Source organism: Falco rusticolus, chromosome 6 (assembly GCF_015220075.1).
Source record: "Falco rusticolus isolate bFalRus1 chromosome 6, bFalRus1.pri, whole genome shotgun sequence".
NCBI classification, from domain to species: Eukaryota; Metazoa; Chordata; class Aves; order Falconiformes; family Falconidae; genus Falco; species Falco rusticolus.
The window spans coordinates 79,028,280-79,050,014 of record NC_051192.1 but is presented as its reverse complement, the minus strand read 5'-3'; the positions used below and the strand labels follow the sequence as shown (position 1 = coordinate 79,050,014).

Here is a 21,735-nt window from a genome sequence, read left to right as displayed (position 1 = left end):
GTAACAGAATCATATTCCATTCTAAACTTGTTAAAGCTACTAAGAATAGCACAATTCAGAGGATCAAGGATACATAAGTTGTCTTCTGCCAAAGAGAAATAATACACAGGAATTACTATTTGTTTCCTGAAGTAAATTTCTAAATTCTTTATCCATGACTTCTCCAAACTGCAAAACAGTCATAATGCAATCAGAATACTATTATTACTTTTCCAAAACACGTTTACATTTCGATGTGTGCTTTCAAAATACATTTGTAAAAAAAAAAAAAAACTCATGCCACATAGCACCACTAATATCAAATTATATTCGACACATGAGCTTTCCAAGTACAAAAATAACTAAAACATAAACTTACAAGCAAAATGGTTCCTTATTCCCTGCTTTAGCTGAATTTTTGCTGCAAATAATATTTTACATTCAGAGGACACAATGTCTCCACCCAAACTATCAGTTAAAGAAATCTGTTTATAAAAAGATATATTTAAAAAAATACAAGAAAATTATCTAAAACCTCAGCACTGTATAGCCACTTGTTTACCTGTCCCTGAATGCAACGTATGGAGCAGAAACTGAAGAAACCCAGCAAACATAGCAGCATCAGCAAGAGAATGGTTAAAAAAGCACAACTGGCATCTAGTAGGTTGCTGAATTCCAGCCTGCAACTGTAGCAAAACCGTAATGGAAGTAAAAATCCACTCCAGTGTGAAGGAGACGATATAAAAGAAGTCCCTAAGGTCTTTGCGTCCTTATTCTAAGACAAATTATTCTGCAGTGTCTAAAATTTAACACCGGTGACACCAAACAGGGCTACAAGAGCTCTTGTCATCAAAACAAATCTCTGCAGTGTAGTGCAAGCATCGATTACTGCATTAGTTCATACATGCTTGCTGCAACGACAAGGAGTTTCAGTCTCAAGGAGGAGTTAATGATTTTAGGAATCCAGATTTAACAATCCTCAGGAAACAAGACGGGAAAAAAAGCTCCCTCCTCTTTGAATAGAGCAGGAAAGAAGTTTCTAAGTGCTTTAAAGCCAATAGTAGACACAAGCTCAGGTACCCAAGTAATCAATACTACTGCTACACGGACTATTTATAGTCAGCAGTGGTGCACAAAACAAGTTTTAATGAACTGCATAGATGAAGCAATCGTGTAAAGCAAATGTGGCTGGTTTAAGTTATGTAAAACTTCCCAAGCTGTAGATTTACTTCTAGCCCACTGAAAACACAATGGCCCTTAAAAAAATTACCATTTTTTACAAATTAATGGGATGATTTAATACTTCTCTTATGTAGCAATGTGTGCATGGAAATGTAATTTTATATAAGAAAAACATATACCAAATAAAAACCTGACTATAACATTTATATTTCAAACTACATATTCAAGATAAAAGAGAAAAGTGGAACCTGTATACCAGCATATTTGGGAAAGCCAGATGATTAGAGAATTACAAATAATAAAATTTGCTAAATAATCTAATTTAGTCATATCCAAGCCATACAACAATAAAACTGTTTCTTTGGCAGAGACAGTCTTCCTCTGTAAAAATGTACATTCCTCTGCAGCATATCTACATACTGCCAGACTTCAGAAATACAAAAAACCTACCTGTTTAGAAACTTCAATGTGAGAAAACAAAGTAAACAAAGAGAAGATTATAAGGGATAAAATATAAATAATTAAGCTAATGAGAGCTTACAGTTCTTTCACCTTTAATAATATATAGACCTATTAGTAATAATGAAAATATGCTTTTAATCAAGTTGTTTCCCTGTAATTCTGGATCACATGATCAAAACCAAGGTACTGAAAGCTGCCTTTCACACACTATCTCACCTGTCAGTCAACAGCAAAAGCCATGGCTGACATCCCCAGCCACTGCTGACTTTCAGTGTCCCCAGTAGCACAGTATTATCAGAAACATAATACAACTGTCTACATCTGCTTTTTTCACTGACATGTCCTCATTAGATGATTCTTTAGAGGAGGACAACGTCCAGGCTTCACATACTCCAAGAGATCATCTTGACATCTACTGATGAGGAAACATACACCCAGCTTTCTTCTAAAGCTGGAGAACATTTCTCACAAAAGGGACAAAAGAGAGACTATGCCAAGTGCCCGGCACTTCCACAGCTCATCCATTCCCCCACTGACTGCTCTGCACTACTCCTTAAAGGACCTTCTCCTATTCCACTAGGGCTGGCGTTGAGGGCTTTGTTTCACGTTTCACCTCACGTGGATCCTGAACGTTCACCTCATCTTGCAGCATATACCAAACAAGGCAGGGATTTTGCCACAACTCAACAGATGAAAAATACTTATTTGCTACAACCTTAGAACTTTAAGTGAGACTGGACTATATGGGGCTGTTTTCCAACTTTTTTAAAATCATAGAATCATAAAACCACAGAATCATTCAGGTTGGAAAAAGACCTTTAAGATCATCAAGTCCAACCATTAACCCAGGACTGCCAAGTCCATCACTAAACCATGTCCCTAAGCACTGCATCTATGCAATTATTTAAATGCCTCCAGGGATGGTGATACCACCACCTCCCTGGGCAGCCTGTTCTTTTCTGTGAAGAAATTATTCCCAATATCCAACCTGAACTTTCCCTAGTACAAACTGGGGCTGTTTCCTCTTGTCCTTTTACTTGTTACTTGGGAGAAGAGACCAACGTCCAGCTCACTACCATCTCCTCTCAGGTAGTTGTAGAGAACAATAAGGCTTCCCCTGAGCCTACTCCTCTCCAGACTAAACAACCCCAGTTCCCACAGCTGCTCCTAAAAACACTTGTGCTCCAGACCCTTCACCAGCTCCGTTGCCCTTCTCTGGACACGCTCCAGCACCTCAATGTCCCTCTTGCAGTGAGGGGCCCAAACCTGAACCCAGGATTCGAGGTGCGGCCTCACCAGTGCCCAGTACAATCCCTTCCCTTGTCCTGCTGGCCACACTGTTTCTGGTACAAGCCAGGATGCCATTGGCCTACTTGGCCACCTGGGCACACTCATATTCAGGCACTTGTTGACCAGCACCCCCAGGTTCTTTTCCCCCAGGCACCTTTCCAGCTACTTTTCCCCAAGCCTGCAGCATTGCATGGGGTTGTTTTGACCCAAGTGCAGGACCTGGCACTTCTCCCTGTTAAATCTAAATGTTCCTATCATTCCCATGGCATGCATGTGTTTGTGAAAAAAAAAAAAAATAATAAACTGTTCTCCCAAATGTATTTAGAAAGGTTGTTTCTGCCCCACAAAGCTGTTGAAACTCTCACTGTCTCTCATTCCCCTGCATGACAGATACACACAACCTCTGCTCCTCCATCCCCACATCAGGTAGTCCTCAACACCAGTTTTACCCACTGCTCTCCCTGGCCATGAGATCTGTCCAAGCCCTGCCTATGTAGCCCTGTCTAACAGCTTCAGCTTTAGACGATGGAGGTGTCTGCAAGTATTTGCTGAAAAGTAAGGGAAAAGAGGAGCCACAGATGAGCACTCTCAGGTCAGAAAGGGCATTTTGCAGGAAAGGACAGTGCCACCAACTGCAGTGTGCACTGCATATCCCTAAGGGCAGTTCTCATTCCTCCCAGCCCCAAAGGGCCAGAAGCTCCAGAGCTCTTCTGGCTGCCCCAAAGACCCATCTGACAGTTTGAGAATCAAATGCTAATACTGATAGTTGGTTTATTTCCTTTTACATCCATTAATAGTTGCAAGGCAATAGGAAACTAACTGGAAATCTGGTTATCGTCCTGTTGTCCTACTAAAAATACATAATTCAGTTATAGCCCATTTTAAACCTTTGCTTTGTATAACATTGCCTATGTACTCTCAGGATGTTTTTACCCGTGCAAATTATTTTACTGCCACTCTTCTCTGAGGCAGACTGCATTGAGCATCTGATACTTAGATTTTCACCATCATATTTTAGCTCCTTCATAATCTTCCTGTTAAGAATTTTTCTAGATCTTAATCCATATATGATACTCCTGATTTTATAAAACTTTCTAAGATAATTAGAAAAGAATGAGATTGAACAATCTCACAAAGATATCCAACCCCACCAGTTGTCATGTTTTAAGACATCCAAGTCCAAGCATTAAACGTACTACTCAGTTTTATGGCTGGGTGAAAATGGAGCTTGCCTCTAAACTAAAAGTTTTGCAACACTTTTTTTTTGAAAGAAGAAAGCCAGAGAATGGTCCCAATATTAATACAGTAGCACAGAAAGAGCAATTCAAGGGAAAACAGCTATGCTTTAAGTTAGAATTTAACTTAGGAAATGAGAGAAACAACAGAAATTATCTGTGTTATGGTCTCCAAACCTCAAGCCAAGTTCTAACAGAGAAGAGATTCTGATACAATTGCAGGAGTCTTGAATACAATATTAGGTATTGTACGTGGTGTTTTGTACTGTTTCATATTCCTGGTTATTGTGGGAGATTCACAGCGACTGGACAAGGCAAACACCACATGTCTCTTAAAGGAAGGCAAGAAAAAGGACCTGGGAGACTACAGACTGGGAAGGCTAACCTGAGCCCCTGGGAAAGTTACAGAGCAAATACTTCCAGAACGCTGTCTCGAGCACATGAAGGCCAAGAAGGTGACTGGGAACCATCAGTATAGATTTACCAAAGACAAAACATGCCTGACCAATATGATTTCTGGACCTGCAGACAAGGGGAGAGTAGCAGATGTTTAACATAACTGTAGGCTTTCAACCAAGTCTCTCAGAATATCCTTATAGCCGAGTTGAAGAGGTATGGGTTGATTGGTGAACTACAAGGTGGTGGAAAACTGACACAACCACTTGACTCAAGTGATGGTTGAAGGACTGAAGTTCAACTGGTGGTGAAATGTTACATACGTAAAAAAGTATCATAACAAAGACTTACGGGGAGGAATCAAGTCTTTCCTTTGCTCAGCAAGCAGCACTCCAAACCACAGAACGCTCTCCTAAGAACATAGAAAACTTCAACGTAGCTTTTAGCTATTCATCCAGAACTAAACCCAGTAGAAAAAACGTACTTGCTTCCGAGAGGCTTAAGTGCAGAGTCTGGGTGACACTGGGCTAATTAAAACACTTCTGTTCTCTGTGCACTCATGCAATATAAGTGCATCTTCTCTGCAGTAAAGTATTGCCCAGTGAAGAGGACCAAGTACTTCTCAGATTCTTTGGCAAAATAGTTATAATTGCAAAGACAATTGTTGACCATTTACCACTTCCAAGAGAAAGACTTCTATATAAAAGCATACAAATACATACATCCACACATACACAAGTGGTCTTTTCAACAGATTTGACATAGCTGTCACTTCTTACAGCTACTGAGAAAAATCAGAGGTTAAGAACTGAGATAACTGTGGTGAAAAAGACACATAGCTTCTAAAAGGGATGTCTGCCCTCAAACACCCAAACTTGTTAGAGCTCATCACTGTTCCTTTCCATTCAGGTGTGCATATTCTGTTTATATTCTTGGCCAGCTGGCAACAAACAAAAGCATGAAAGCAGAAATGATGTAGTCACCCCAACAGAGGGACACACTGGAGCTAATAAGTTTGGCCTTTTATTTAGCTTGGGATAAATAATGTCATGCTGTCATTATTCCACAGCTTTTAGTTCAAAACTTGATCTCAGCTAATCAGTTCAAAGTAGAAGTGAAGTAACTTGCCATCTGTCTGAAAAACACAAGCAAATGCACACATTGGGAGCAGGCTATGGTGTGACTTCCACTTGACTTCCCAGACAAGTGACTATCACATTTTCCTGAAAGTTCTTTTGGGGAGCTTTACAGAACATTACCTGCAACTTTGCAGCAGACTGGAAGCCATCCCACTACCTACTGCTGCTGTATCCTTCATTTCCAAGTTCCATTGCCAATTGGTTAGCACTGTGCTACCACCAATATTCTGTTTCCCCATCGTCTACCCCTGATTGGTTTGATTGCTCTTGACTCACCTGAGGAAGATGATAATGACAGGGAAATTCGAAAGAGACGAGAAGAGTGCTCACTAGAAAACCTACATTGGGCCTTAAATCCCTTAGATGTAGTGGTTGAGATCTTTGCTATTCAACCTTCATGATGCAGTAATTTTGCTGTTTATCTTAGTTACTTGAGACTATTAAAAAAGCCAGCATCTTCTCAGGTTGATCATTTTGATGCTTGGCTTTGGCTGAGGAAGATCTACTGACATCAAGACAAAGAACATCAGTGCTGAACTATCAGATTTACATATGACTTCTGGACTTTCTCCAACATCATAGGTTGATGAATTGACCTCTGTATGAAAAGAGATTTTGTGGAGTACTTTTATTTGTGATAAGGGCAGTACTTAACAAATTCACTTACAATATCTATAAAAGATCTGCTGTATAGCCTTTTGAAGAGCCAAAGGTGGTCTTAACCAAACCCTAATTCAAATTATTTGCTCAACCATTCAGTTGCTAACCAAAGCCAGATGCTTTCAGTGAAATGGTGACTGATAAGCAGACACTGATTTTCCAATTTACTGACCAGTTGTATCAAAATATTCTTTTTGTTCCCAACTTTTAACTATTCTTTCTAGTTGCTACGTTGTTTTCCATAGAGACAAATATCTACCAACTCTCCTGCCCTACAGCATGGCAGACGTGGAAGGCCATTATTCAAAGTCTCTTTCTTGCCTACTGGAGGGTAAATTGGGATGAAGTGGTGGTATGACAGCCATGCTTTGATAGCCATGCTGAGGTGCAGGATTGAACTTACACAATTAAATTGCTCTAATCAAGTCAATGTTACTACCTGTAGGAAGAGACCACAGGCATCTAACCTGCACCTGAGTCTTCCCACCAAAAGAGAAGCCAAGCAAAAAGTATAATCTTCAAATCTGAGCTACAGCAAAAATAGGAGATCCAACCTGCAGTGACAATGTCATTACAGTTTCTTATTTAATTCAGCCACATCACCTTACCAAAACTCCTTACAACAGTATTTTTTTCCTTCCAAAACACCACACACACCCCCCATTACAAAACATAACAAAAGACAATGCATACGCTGAACTGATTCATGTTCTATGATTGAAAGGCTATGATTGAAAGGTTATACAGACAAGCATGATAAATACCTGTGTGTCACCAGTTCATTCTATTTCACTATTTCAGGACATATTTGACAACTTGATTCACATTCTGTCCTTTCCCTTACTGCCTAAGCCTGTGTAGACATGGTTTAATTTCCAGCTCCTCCTGCAAGTCAGACTCCCCCCAGATCTTTTAATTCTAAAAAATTCAGTTTTAAACCTAGAAATTAAAGCAGCGGTACCATACTTACTGACCATTTCAAAAGGTGAACCTCTGTTAAATAGCATTTTCTATTACTTTAAAAATGTTATATACATCCAAACAAAAATAAAAACAAAAGCAAAACCCACACATCTAAACACAGGGTTTAATGGTGACCACGTTGTTTGTTTAAGCATTGCCAGAAAATTTATTCCTACTACTTACATAATTTTCTAGGTCAAAGTAAGATTACATCCACAATAGCACAGATAACTGATGCCTGACAATGCACCTTAATATTATTTGTTGTTTTAACTTGTTTTTTTCTTAAAGGGAAAGCGTGCTGACAGATTTGAATTTTAAAGGAAATATTTGAAGAGAAGTCAAAACGTAAATGGTATGTTCATTAAAAAAAAGATAATCCGCTTATAGGCAAAAATTAACATCATCTTAAGTGTCTCCTTTCAGTGGCTTGTAGAAATAGTAATTCCCTAAGACTTCCTTGAGAGTGAGATTTAGAACTGGCTAACAGGAACAGATTAGTCAACTTTTTCTATAACTGATTTCAGAGCAACATTTTTGTGGAAAAGAGCCCACAGCAGCACAACTAAGTTTATTCTTAACTGTTCAGTTCAGTTCCCATTCCCAGGGACAGTTTTACCATCCCACAGACAGTGTCTGCTTAAAGACAGTGATGACTCCACCACTGACTAATCTGCAACACCTTCCCCACGGGAGATAACTGAATCTACCTGAGTATGCTAACAAGGTTCAGCATGTAACACAAAAATTGGCAGTAACAGCAAACACAAGAATGTTCCGAGAATCTGTATCTATTTATATTTGTATTTATGAGTTGCCTTTGTGAGGTTCAGTTTAATCTGTAAGTGCAAGTCACTTTTATACTATATTTAAATAAAATCTCAGCCTGTACAGAATACCAAAATAGCTGGCATCCCATGTGTTTTGATGCAAAATTACACCAACTTGTTGTAGCAGAGCTATGGAGCACAACAGACAAGAACTGGCATTATACTTCTGAGTGGCCCAGGACTTTGGGGAGTTGAAAAAAAAAAAGGCTGTCCACTAGCCCTCAGTTCATGGCACTGATTAGTATTCACTGCCTGAGCAGAGGTTTTTTGCTCATCTCACAGTTCAGGTGAGAACTGTATGAATAAACTGCACAGAGGTTAAAGCAAGTCAGCTGCAGAGCACTGCTTTGCACAGCATGAGCTACCCGCTCTACAAACCTGTCACTCCTACCCAAAACTCACAGGAGCTGGGTGCCAGGTTTTGCAATTCCCACTTGAGATGTGGGAGCAGGGACTGTATCCAGCTGCTTCAGAACAACATTTCTTCTGTGACACCTGCTGACAATCTTTAATGCAGAAGACTGACTTTCAAATACTTCACAAAAGGAAAGAATATAATAAAAATCTGCAGAACTGTATATTCACACGTAGCTTTATTCACTACCTCTAACACCACTCTGGGGTGGTGCCTTACAAGTACACATCATGACTCCTGAAGTATTTAATGCAACAGATGTATGGGAACGCACACATGCCTTCTAAGAGCGCAGATGCATTCTAATTCATACCAACATCTATGTATATATTCAAAAGCCTGTATGCCCCCCCCAAAATCTTGTCTTACTAGTATCGTGAAACTACAATTAAAAAAAAAGAATATGAAAGCACTCATATGCATTATTGTATCTTTTCTTTCTGATCCTGAACCTACTTCACTGCAGCATTCCTGAATCAGGTAACACAGTGTGCTCTCATTAAACAAGTGGTTTTTATACATTATGTCACAGAAAAAAATAGGTTGGAAGGAAATACACTTTGGATAAGTAAGAAGATAATATGCAACTTCACCAAAAGTATCAGCAAGATTTCTTAAGCACACACATAGTCATCTGTAAATGCGTATCAAAGCTTCCCAAAATTTTGAAAGTTTGGCTCATAATTCTCAGGAAAAAAAAAAAAAGTACCTTTTTCTTGCAATGTTTACTTGTTCCTGAGGATAGGACTCAACTCATGTAATGAATTAACTGCTTCCAAACAGCTATACTTGTCAGTGTAATTTCCATATCCAGAATACATTTCATACACTGCCTCCAACACTGAACCTACAGGACAATGTAAATCTGCCTTCAGAAAAACACACAGAGATAAGATCTGAAAAAAAGGTTTTTAATTTACCACTTCAAATAGGAAGGTGTGCCTGCATTTCCAGATTCTCCCTTTGCAAAGAGAGAAATTATCTTGCATAGAGTGTGATAGATCAAAGTTAGATTTGACTGCTCCATCTAGTGGCTTACTAAACACAGTTTTAATGGTTAAGAACTCGTGGCCTAATGTTAAAAAGGGCCGCATATGGTGCTGGCTTCTTCTCTGAGCAACGCAGCAAAATAAATTCTTAGCACCTAGCTCTTTTAATAACATTACATAAAAATAATCTCCAAAAATGAAATAAAATTTCATGGAAGTTTAATATAGTTAGGTCCATAAAAGTAGGTAAATATTATACATTATTAATTATTGGGTTATTTATGCTGTTTAGTTAGTAAACTTTAATAAGAATGGTAAAGAGTTAGAAATTGTTCATTTGAATTTACACAATGTTACACTCATATTTGAGTTAACATTTCCAGTGAAAAGAATATCTTACATCTTCAGTAAAAGAAACAAATTAATAACAAGCCAACCACTAAAACATATACTCTGATTCTTACCTACAAAAGTAAATTTCAAAGCTCAGGTCTGATTCAGAAAGTGACTTCCTACTCTGTAAAGGACAACTCAAACTAATCTAGAGCACCACGGATTTTTAGAGAGAAAAAGTAGCATGTGCCCTCAAGTCTGTCCAAGGCTATTCCATAGCAATTCTAAAAAATACTGAGATCTCAGATGCTTTAGAAAACTGGTACAATAACATGACCAAGTTGCTTTAAATAGAATATTTTTCCAACAATCATTTTAAGAATAACTAATTAGAATTGAAGCTCCTATTGCAGAGGAAAGAATTCCCAAACTGAGGACTAGGTTTCAAAACCTGGAACTTTAAATTCTAAAAATCAATGTATACCATTAAATCATAAAATACCTGTGAGTTAAAATCAGATTATGATATTAAAATCAGATGCATTATATGCTTCATTTCTCCTTGTTACATGTCTGAAAACATTTTGTTTTAAATTATACATATGACTGAGAGTAGCCAAGGGATATAACCATTTTACTTATACTGCCACTACACCTAGCTCCCACAGCTAACACCATAGATATATTAAGATAGGACCGTATATGCAACTAAAACCTCTATTTAATGGAAGTTAAAACATATGCTTAAATTATTTATAGATCTGTGCTTATAATTGCAAAATAATCCCATGCTAGCTGTGGCCCAAGTGAAGCATACAATAGACATTGTCAAACAACCTTTCCAGTCCAATGTTCCAATACCCCATCTTCCCTTCAAAGGCATTATTTAGATTTGGGAAGTTCAGATGAGCCACATTGCTCCTGCACGCTTCTCAACTTGCTCAACAGACCAAGTTAGCCTTGTTCTAATCTGCATATAAGGTACAGCAAAGCCACAGGTCACAAAGGAAAGAAAGCTGATATTTGCTTTTCTAAAATAGAAAAGGTCATGTTTACAGACAGGAAGCAAATGTGGAAAGAAAATATTCTAAATAAAACGTTCTATTAGAAGTTGTTTCATGGCTAGGAAGAAAGTGTAATAAAATATTTAATACTGAGGGTCTAAAAAAATATTGCTGTAGGCATGCATGCAGCATCACAGTATTTCTGAGACCAAGGCTCTCTTACAAAATACCTCCAAGGTTGAAATTATTTAACAGTTAGAAGCTCTACATATACTACTTCTGCCATCAGTCAAGGGAATGTGCTGAGGAACTCATGTATGAGAGAGTATTTTAAAGAAGCTAAACATGTACACATGCAGAGATTTCAAGTGTTGGAGGACTCAAAAAGTAACTAACGCAACTTTCCTTCTCAAATTTTAGAGCAGTTGGGTGTCTGTAGAGGGAGGCGGTGAACATTAACAGTTAGGCTAGTAGCGTGTAGGTCCTAGCTGTCTACTGCATCTGTTAGCCAGCAAATAATCACTGTTGCATATTACACTTTGCATATCCTGCTTGCAGACTCTCTGTTCTCACAACAAACTTACACAGAAAATACAAAAACAACTATCAAACTAAAAATAACACTGTAAAACTCTGCCCTGTCCTTATGTGTCTTCAACCTGAGTGGTATGTCAAAACAAACTCCTGTCTCCTTTTGAACTAAAACCATAGAAGAGTCCTCTACTTGGACCAGAAGAGCAACATGATCAGTTCTAAGAACCCTTACATTAAGGTCTTAAAAACTGGGGGAGGGGAAGGGGAGCAGTAACTAATGAAAAATTAATAAAGCAGCAAGTTTCCATGCACACAACCATCAAGCTGTCATATCCTTTAGCAGTAGGTCCACCAGTCAAAAAACCAAAAAACAACAACAAAAAACAAAACCCCCAAATAAAAAAACACCGTTAAAAAAAGCAACAACAAAAAACCCACCACAAATCAAAAAAAAAATAAAACAAAAAACCAAAACATCCCAAAGGCTGAAAAAGGCTGTAAGGTCTGGGAATCTCGTCTTTTTATATGAAAGAAATAGCTCCACAATGCCTTTATAAGCAATAACAGTATACACATATGAATCACTTCGTTACCTGATAGGAAAAGCAAGCAGACAAAAAAAAAAAAAAAAAGGTAATTTAGCTGATTAACAGCAAATTAATAGGTAGTGAGAACATGAATCTAGGCTCAGTTTAAGCCCTTGTGGCCTTGTGGCAGGCAATCAGCAGTTAACCACAAGAGAATACTGTCCAGCATCTTCTGGCACCTGCAATTAGAAATTCTGCTGGATGCTGACAAATTGAAGGAAAAGGTACCCAATAGTAATATGTCCTTGCATTAAATAAGCATACTATTTTATTATCATCAAAGTAGGTCGGAGTCTTAGTCATGGACTGAAATCCCACTAGGTCAGGCATTGTACAAACACAAAAAGAAACCGCAGACTTCACTGAACTTGCAATTTAAATGCAAGGCAGACAAACAAGAAACAGTGACTACATTTTTATCAGTGTATTAGACAGTGCCAAGTGGATTGTCTTTCTCGCTCTGTCACTAGAGTAACCCTGGAACAGTTGTGCCCTGGGTCAGTTAGCATTCTCCCATTTATTTCTATGCAGGAGACAGGCCAAGAATAAATCCTAATAGACAGCTTCCATGCAGCCTTTCTCTTGAGGAATGCAAGAGTTTCATCATATGGAAATGCACCATGTTTTGTTACTTGGCCAGAGATGTCAAAGAATGGCTCTTTAATTTATTAACAGAATAAATATAGCCAAAATACTATATAAAATGTGCACATTTGAAAACATAACTCTTATGCTTTTTATCATGGGTGGAGAAAAGGATTAACATCAGTGGTTCCAAAGTGTAGGTGGGAAGGCCCAGATTTTGAAGTTTTTATGTTGTACAGAAGGACAAAGAAGGAAGGAAGGAAGTGTTCGAGCAATGCAAAACACATGAGCAAAGATGGGAAAACAGTGTTCAGAGGGACATTCAGAATGGACAGGAACAGGATGAAACCATACAAAATTAGTTAAAGGAAATACAGACATTTCATAATTATTAACCTTCTTTCTGACACAATCAGGTTTTTCCTAGAGGCCATTTATCAGCACACTGATTTCAGGAAGCTCAAACAGGCCAGTCTATCTATTCAAAGTTGCGCTGAAAGAAAGAAACCGCAACGGTTCCTATGTATTACAGAAATTAAGTGCATTATTATAAGCAATTAAAAAAAAAAGTAGCAAAAAAATATTAACACAAAATAGTAAGCAATAATACTCAGTACCATACTGTATAATCCCTAAGTTTGGACTCAATAGGATGATCTGAATGAATACACTGAATCTAAGTATCTAACAAAAGGAAAGAGAATGAACATTTTCAGAAAATAACAGAATCAGACGCTTGTTTGTTCCTAATTAGCTCTATATTTAACTAAAATTAACTCTAAAATTAATAAAAGTGTATGTATTATTCTATATTAAGCCAATAATTAACCTTTTTCTTTCACAAGCTTTCATTTTTCACCCGCAAGGGGGGAGCTTCCCCATACAGTTGGAAAAAAGCAAAGGTTTGGATTCCAGTCCACCTGAACTCATCCCTCAATATGCTGCACAGATGATCCACAATTATGCAGCTTTACCAAACACAGTTTGCTTCATGCTTCACAGTTTTCCTCTAGCTCTCAGATCAAAAGACTGAGGAAATCCTGAGTAGCAGCTCATATAACTTTTATGATATACAAAAAATACATGCATATGCAAAATACTCAGTAGTAGGATGTGGTAGGGGAAAGGGTCATCTTCTAGTCATAATGCCTGAGTAAATCCTGAGTAGCGGCTCATATAACTTTTATGATCTACAAAAAATACACGCATGTGCAAGACACTCAGTAGTAGGATGTGGTAGGGGAAAGGGTCATCTTCTAGTCATAATGCCATGCATGCCACGTTTCAGGCTAGCTAGTCTGAACTCCACTGTGTAGCTGCGTTTTGGAAAGTGCTCAGCAACTAAAATCTGGGCAAGTTTTTTTAAAACCTTTCAGCTCCCTCTTGGACCCTTAAAAAGTGCTCCATGACCTGAAGCTCTCACTGCTTTTCTCACGCCTGCTACATCCAGTGGTTTCTGTATGGAAAACACCTGACTGCTCAATGTTCTTGAGAATTGGTCTTCCATGGAGAAACCTAAAGAAGTCTGGAGTTTCTCTGCAGGTCCAAACACTCTCACAGCTCCTGAAATTAAAGCCAACCTGCTTGCCAGGTATTAAGTCTTTTTGAACATATGATCCTAATTCCTCCCTGCTTTACTATCCCCCTCTTTGTAATGACAATGCTCGTCTTCCTACTGGGCAATTTACCGTTAGGAAAAATTTGTTGCTATTTTATGAACTAGATGTACAGGAGAAAGGTAAGTGACAATGAACAACCAATAAAATAATGAACATGTGAACAAACAAGCAACACAGAAGACAGAGCATGTTAACAGCAGTGAAACATAATGCCTTGCCAACTGTCAGAGATGAAAGAAAGGACTCAAGATTTAACAGTTTGTGACAACCTTTTTCTCCATGTCTCTTGGTAAATCAAAATGTACTTTTTTCCTTTTCAAAAATCAGATTATTAGATAAATTTGTACTGCAAATGGCTATCAAATATCATTACTTAAAGGGTGACAAAAAAGATTAAGCTAGTGTCAGGAATACTGCGGATTTAGCCCCATGTTTGCCCACCTTGGGCAGAGCCTGCCAGAGGAACAGCAGTAGAATTTCTAACATTGAGCAAATTCAGTGCAGCCAATGAAGAAATTAATTTTTCTTTCCAGGAATCCTCTATTTCAACTGAGTAAGAAATTATGATTACAATTATCCTTAACTTTGCTTATCTGTCCTCATACTTGACATGGATTCTGAAGCTTCAACATCCCTAGCAGTAACTTAACCCTCAAGGGGAAGAGAGAAGTACTCAGTCAATCTCTTTCCCTCTCCAGCTTCTTCTTTCCCATTTGAAGCCCAAACTTGCTTCCCTGCCCTTTTGGGGTGTTTTTGAAGAGGTTTTTTTTTTTTTCCCTTCTTTCTGTCTTTTCTAGACTCTTCAACCCCAATTGATGCCACCTTTCCTTATATATCATGTTTTATATACCTCAGTCTCACTGCTCTTCTGCAAAGTCTCTCCAGCGCATTCACAACCACCTTAAACTGGAGAGAGGGCTTTATTAGGAGTTTAAAGGAGAATTCAGCTATATATCTTTCATGACATCCCCATTTATATAGTTACGTATCTCAGTGAAGTGTTGGAATTCTTGTCAACAGTATGACTTTTTTCCCCACTCATGTTCAGCTTCTTTCATTTGCATATGCATGCATATACTTCACATAATTCCATATACACAAAACACACTTCTTACTGCCCAACAGTAATTTAACAAGCACTTGTTTACAGCTCCATAAGCACTGTAAATCACTTCAGTTACTCAAAAGCACTTAATATTGATAGCACTGAATAGTGTTAGCGCTGACCTGAATTCTGAAAGCAGTCATTTTATATTATATTTCCATTAAAATCCGATTCAGATATAGATCTAAATTACTGCACAAGGAATACAAGATAAATTGGAACTAATTTTTTATAATCTAGCAAGGGTATTTTATTTTACGCTAAATAGTGTAAAAGTTAAAGCTCAGACACATTTTTAAACAAATTCAGCTGTTTTTAAAACTCCATGCCCAGCTCTCCATATGAACAGATGTTAAAATATGCTAGTAGATGTTACAGTACAACTTGATTTGACTACACTCCAGATTTGAAAAATACCTCAGTGAAAAAGTTTAGCTAAAAACATTTAAAACCAGCCTTCTCTTCTCTGTAGCCTTTTCTTGATGTTTTATTTAGGTCCATTTATACACCCTTCTGCACGCGTGTGGTTTCTCTCTTAGCTCACAAGTTACCTTCCTTGCCAGCAATATTACAGCACCTGGAAGAAATGACTGGGACGGGGATTTAACTTATGTTCTCCTTCCCACAGAAGCACCCAAAAGCACGAGCACCCAAAGCAGCACTCAAAACACCAGAGGACGAAGGGGTCTGATCTTCTCCTCCTGGAGCTGAGCCAGCACCAACACATTTCCTGCAAACCACAGCATCCATTTCTCCTTCTGACCTCCAAGCCCTCTCCCCCTGGTCACAAGCCCCCTGCCTCACAAGCGTGCACAGACCAAGATCCCAACAAGATCCCTGCCCCTAACACTCTCTAACCAGAAGGGTAATGCTATAAGAATGAAATGAAATTAAATGGAGTCACTGTTCTTCCCAGTACTGTAAGAAAGGCATTATGAATGAAACACATCTTCACTGAAAGAAACCAGAATGTGATCTCAGAAGGTGGGTTTTTTTCAAACAAGGCTCCAACTCCATCATGCTCTCCTTACTCCCAGTTAAATCCATTAGCAAGTATACAAAGTGTGGTTTACTTCACTTTTTACCATTTTGCTGACAATATGCAAGTATCAGGCATATTTTCAAGCCTGAACGATGTGAACAAAATACACGTATAGGCAAATAGAAACAATGAGTATGCAAAATGTAAAACCATTAGCACATCTATTTACATAAAAGTACATGAGCAGCTTTCAGTACCTCCTCACATTGTTCCAATTTCCAACATTGTTTTATCTTCCCGTTTCAAAGACTGCATGACAGAAGTCTAGAATATCTATTGTATCTGTCACGGGATAAAAGAAGTTACATTCAACCTTGTAAGGACACAAATCTACTAGTTCTAAACAAATTCTTGGTTTAAAACTTTTAAGAAAATATTTTTTCTCAAGCTTACTCCAAATTTAGTTTGCGTTCTTCATGGGATAGCAGTAGGCAGAAGCTGTTCCCAGTTTTAAAATTAGGTATGGATTTCATTTGTAATAGTCTGGTTTATGTTATTCTTGCAAGTCTTTGAAGCAAGTATGAATGCAATTTATGCCTTCCAAGAGGACTCTTTTGCCTTGCCAGGACAGCATTAGTCACTAGGAACCCGGTCCACTTAATGTTCAACTATTACTGATTTCAGAAGAAGGAGTCCTGTCACGTGTGTTAATAATAGCATGAAAAAGTTATCAACAATCAGTAAAAGTGTCCTGTAGAGGGTGCAGATGTTTTATAAAAAGAAATTTGAGATTACTTTTTTGGACATCGCTAAACAGCTCTTTCTCTAGATTTACTCCAACATAGAAACAACTTGACGTAAATCTTTTGGTCCTCTGCCAAAGAGGCAAAATCCCAGTGGATTGCAAAAGACATTTATTTTTTGGAAAGAAAGTATCTCTAGTGCTTGCAAATTATTTTAGTAATAATTTTGAAGAAATGCATATTAAATGGTTACAGTAAATAGCAGGGGATGTAATACTGAAACTAGCTTCCGTTGTATTGAAGAATATAACTTTTAGAATGTTGTTTGTACTCAGAAGATAGGGTAATGCAATCCTGAACAACATTTCTAGGAAATGGAAAAGTTAAAAAGTAACTTTTGCACAGCATCTACTTTGTATGTTATTTTTGCCTATTGATTTTTAATACAGCCTTATCCACTCTGCCTATACCTTACACTTCTGTGTGGCATCATTTTCTTTTAAAAATCTTTGTAAGCTGTTTTCCATAGAAAACTTTTATTTTAGTTGTTCAATATAGAATTGAAAACAGTACATCTTTACTTAGTTGCTGTGCTTTATATTGGCACTCACCAAATGTGAACATTAATTTTAAGATCTTGTTTTTTCTTGGATAGGCTTTTCAAAGTTAAAAATTTTATTTGCGATAACTCTGTCTTTCTAGCTCCATTTACATTGCTTTGGCATCAGATATATGGCTGAGCTGATATTTAGATAAGACAGGATGGATTCCAGACCCTCCTGGACTTATAAACTAAAGTGCTATAACTAGAGACCTGTCCAGTATCTCACCCAAATTACAAGCAAAGCACTGAAGCAATGGTGGGTGAAATTCCATTTGTAAAAATGCTGTTAAATAGTTAAGAATTGTATTCTGCCCTCAGTTACAGGCATTTTAAAATTATTTGCATCAATTTTGTAACACTACATCCCTTTATTATGGCATTTTTTCTTTTAAAATACTGAAGGATTTCTAAAAGATTTTCTTAGGTAATATAATTTCCTACCTTTCCATTTATTCTTAAGAAATACTGTAGATTTTTTTTAAGTACTGATGAAAATTTAATTCTAAAAATAACTGGTTACTTTACTACAAAAATGCTTCTGCTTTCTCATTTGTATTCACATTTCCTAGCTATTTTTCTGTACTCCACCCCCAGCTTCAAATGCTCTCCACTTCTTTTCCCATGACAAAGACTGTAAAAGTCATATCAAGATCAGGCAAAATAAAACATTAACAGCTACACCTCAGAGCTATTAAATTAATAAATATATTTCTGTAATTAATGTATTCCATAACCCCATATACATATAATATATACACACGTATATATATTCTGATTAATAACATGGTGCTAGCTTACTGACCAGTAGAGATAAGGTCTCAAGGAATGCTCAACGATATCAACCAAGTATTGAGTTGGCAGCGGTCAGACAGGTCCCTAACATACTCCTATTTATAATTTTTATTCAAATACAGTGACATAGCACACTGGTATGATACAGACCATGGCATCCACTGCCTAAAGGGGGAGGTGCCTAAACATGTATCTCAGAGGTAACCAAGAACTTGATTCAATTATTAAGAACATGAGCATTTAGTGACATTTGAAATCCTCTGGGATTCATAACACTGAAGGAAAGAAGTCCAACCCTTCATGGTTTAACAATACAATGGGAGACTGGTCAAAAGCTGAGATTAGTGTCGAGCCTGAAAGCAACCATCGAACGGATTTACTTACAAAGGATCATTACAGAGCAAACTATGTCAACATATTGATATCAGTATCAATGACTTTCAGCCTGGACTTGACTTTTACATCAAAGACCTTCCAATTTATAATGATACACCTCACTGAATATGAGAAATCCTTTCTACTTCATAAGAAACCTCAAACTGATGCACACAAATGAAAGCAAAAAACAAAGATGGAAAGGAAATTTTACATTGCAGACCACTACTACCAACAGAGGAAATCAGGGAAAACTACACAAATCCAGATGTCAGCATAAAACATTGCCACAGTATAAGGGAAAGAGATGTGCTCTCTTAGAAAGACAGCACAGTTGAGACTGGAAGGGACCTCTGTAGGTCCCTAGATCAAATCTCCTTTCTCAAAAGCAGGGTCAGCTACAGCAAATTGCTATGGGGCTTTTCCATTTGGGATTTGAGAATCTTCGATGACAGAGACTGTACACCTCTGAGAGATATTTTCCAGTGTTTGACAACCCTGACAGTCAAAAAAGTTATGGTTTTTTTTGTCTAAGCAGAATCTGGATGAAAATTTCAGGGGCATGATCATCATTCCTCCTTAAAAATGAGCAGCAAAGAAAGCTTCCGTATTTAAATGGAAACTTAATGCTTAGACAGTTAAAAAAACCAGTTATTCAGATGGAATAGAAGAGAAATGTCTCTTTTTACATTTATACCTGGAGCTTTAGGGGATGTCAGGAGGCCACAACATCAGATAAAGACACAGACAAGTTAGCATACATGAACCGAAAGGCATGTCAGGAAACAGTGCCAGGAACTAAAAGAAAATGCAGACAAGCTGTTGGCATTTTGAGTATGAACACCAGCAGCAAATTTCCAAGTTACAAACATAGATAATTAAACTACAGAGCTAAACGCTAATTCCAGAGACATAAAAAGCCTTCAGCTCACTGTAGTGTCACTTAAAGACAAATACAGGTCATAAGAGAGTTAGTAGGCTCTACCACAGTCTTTTCTGACGATACAAACGTTCACCATTCATGACTTTGTTTAACTTCTTCAGCTGGTAGAAAGGCTTTGTACTCCACTTATGCTTTACTGCTGAGTGTTACCATCAACAGAAGAGGACAAACTGAAGTAACAGACTTTAAACATACTTGTAAGCTTGGGAGCAAATTCGTCTCAACAACAAGTTAGGCAATTCTCATTTCTTTCCTATATAACACTCCCCTTGCCCTGTATGCTGTCCTTGTTAACAATGAATTCTGGCAGATCCTTGGCATTTTATTAAATGTAGGAAAATTTTGCATGCCTCAAAACTGAGGCGTCAGTAAGATTATGATGCTTTACAATAGTCTTCTCAGATTGTTACATAACTCACTTTCCATTTGAATTCATTCACAGAAAATTATTCTGGATACAGACAAAAGGATGAAGCAATGACCAAGGGAATACAGACATCATCGAGAGAATAAACTAAATTCTGTCAGTTCTAGGTGAAAGAGGGAAAAGAATGAGAAATAAAGGCACCAGCTGATGCTACCTGTAACCACCTCATCTAAGAATGCAAAAGGAAACATTGCAAACCAAATGTAAACAGGTACAAGACACTTTTCAGTTGGGAAAGAAAAAAGGTAAGAGTAAAACCAAAAGTGTATGTTTAAAAAAGAGGCAAAAGAGAGAGAAAAATACAGATATATTTTTTCCCCAAACCATGGCCATGTGCATAATATACATAAAGGTCCTTACCTTTTTCACTGACACTTTCACTTTCTATCTCCACATCTTCACAGCTAGTATATTCTGGTGTTGATGCCCCTTCTTCCTCTGAGCTACTAACTGACATCTGCCTTTTCTTTCCGCCTCTTTTTGCTCTATGAGGCTTTGGAGGGGATGGCCGCACTGATTCCGACTGGTCAGAGCTAAGGGAATCATTCCTTAGCATGGTCTCCATTTTCTCCCGCTTTGCTTTTCGCATGAGAATAGCAGAGCTAGGATCAAGGCGGCTCTGTTTTTTAAAAGAATCGTGGTTCTTGTATTCTACGTGCTCTATAGGAACTGGACTATGCCTGGGAGTTGGTGGGCTATGATTAGTTAATTGTTTAGAAACAGAAATTCTTACATCACCTGTTCTGTCTATAGAGTACGACCTCTGAGTTTCCACAAGAGATTTTCTGTCCTGAGTTCCCTGTAATTGTGAGCGTTTTCCTAATTTATTCTCAGGTACCTCCGCTTCCTCCATTTCTGTATGTGGCAAAGCTACATCACTGTGTCTTCTCTCGTGCCGTGCTTTAGAAACTTTTGCATGCATGCGCATCTGCTGTTCCTCAGGATGCGGTTTTACAGGATATCTTGCCAAATTGGGGTCACTCCTGTAACGGGTATGATATTCATCTTCTTTCCTTTGTTTTTCATCATCAGGCACTTTGCCTTCCTCAAGTTTCTCTTGCAAGTCTGGGTAGTCCTGTGACTTGCCTTTCTCCAGCCTTCTACCTTCATGCCGTTCTTTTCGCTCCCGGTCATCTGTTGGTCCTTCTTTTTGAAGTGAGGATTTTGGCACACGCTTACGCTCACTCTTTATACCTTTGCCATTCTGGTCTGAAACCAATATTGTCTTCTTTCTACAATGAAAAGGAGTGCAATAATTTGAAGAACTGTATGCAAGATAAAAATGCTTGTGTACAGTGCTACCATCAATAGACTCTAAACCAGGATAAGCTACAGCAAAACACACAGAAAGGTAGTGGATCCATTAACATGAATTACATCTATTAATCCTTCCAGCAATACTTTTATTTTCCAATAGCAAACAACTTCCAGAGCCCACAAAAACATAAATTATGGATGGTCCCAAATAATTAATAAAATCACAAAGAATATTAAATTGGATAAATGCAGATAAAAAAGAATTTACCCATGTAAGTAGGAAAACTCAAAGTTGTCTTTGTAGC

The 21,735-nt window shown here is 37.8% G+C and overlaps 1 protein-coding gene across 49 annotated transcripts in view; it reads right to left on the bottom strand.

Annotated features, from left to right (window-relative positions):
• RIMS1 (regulating synaptic membrane exocytosis 1) overlaps positions 1-21,735 on the bottom strand; it is a 335,409-nt gene that overhangs the window by 164,891 nt on the left and 148,783 nt on the right. For 48 of the 49 annotated variants that reach the window (XR_005104930.1, XM_037392187.1, XM_037392189.1 and 45 more), the window contains one exon: positions 20,534-21,405. Coding sequence is in view for 48 of the 49 variants with exons in the window: in XM_037392187.1 (XP_037248084.1) it covers positions 20,534-21,405 (872 nt within the window). In the remaining variant the exon portion in view is untranslated. The remainder of the gene's footprint in view (positions 1-20,533; positions 21,406-21,735) is intronic. The other variant, XM_037392215.1, reaches the window with a different exon arrangement.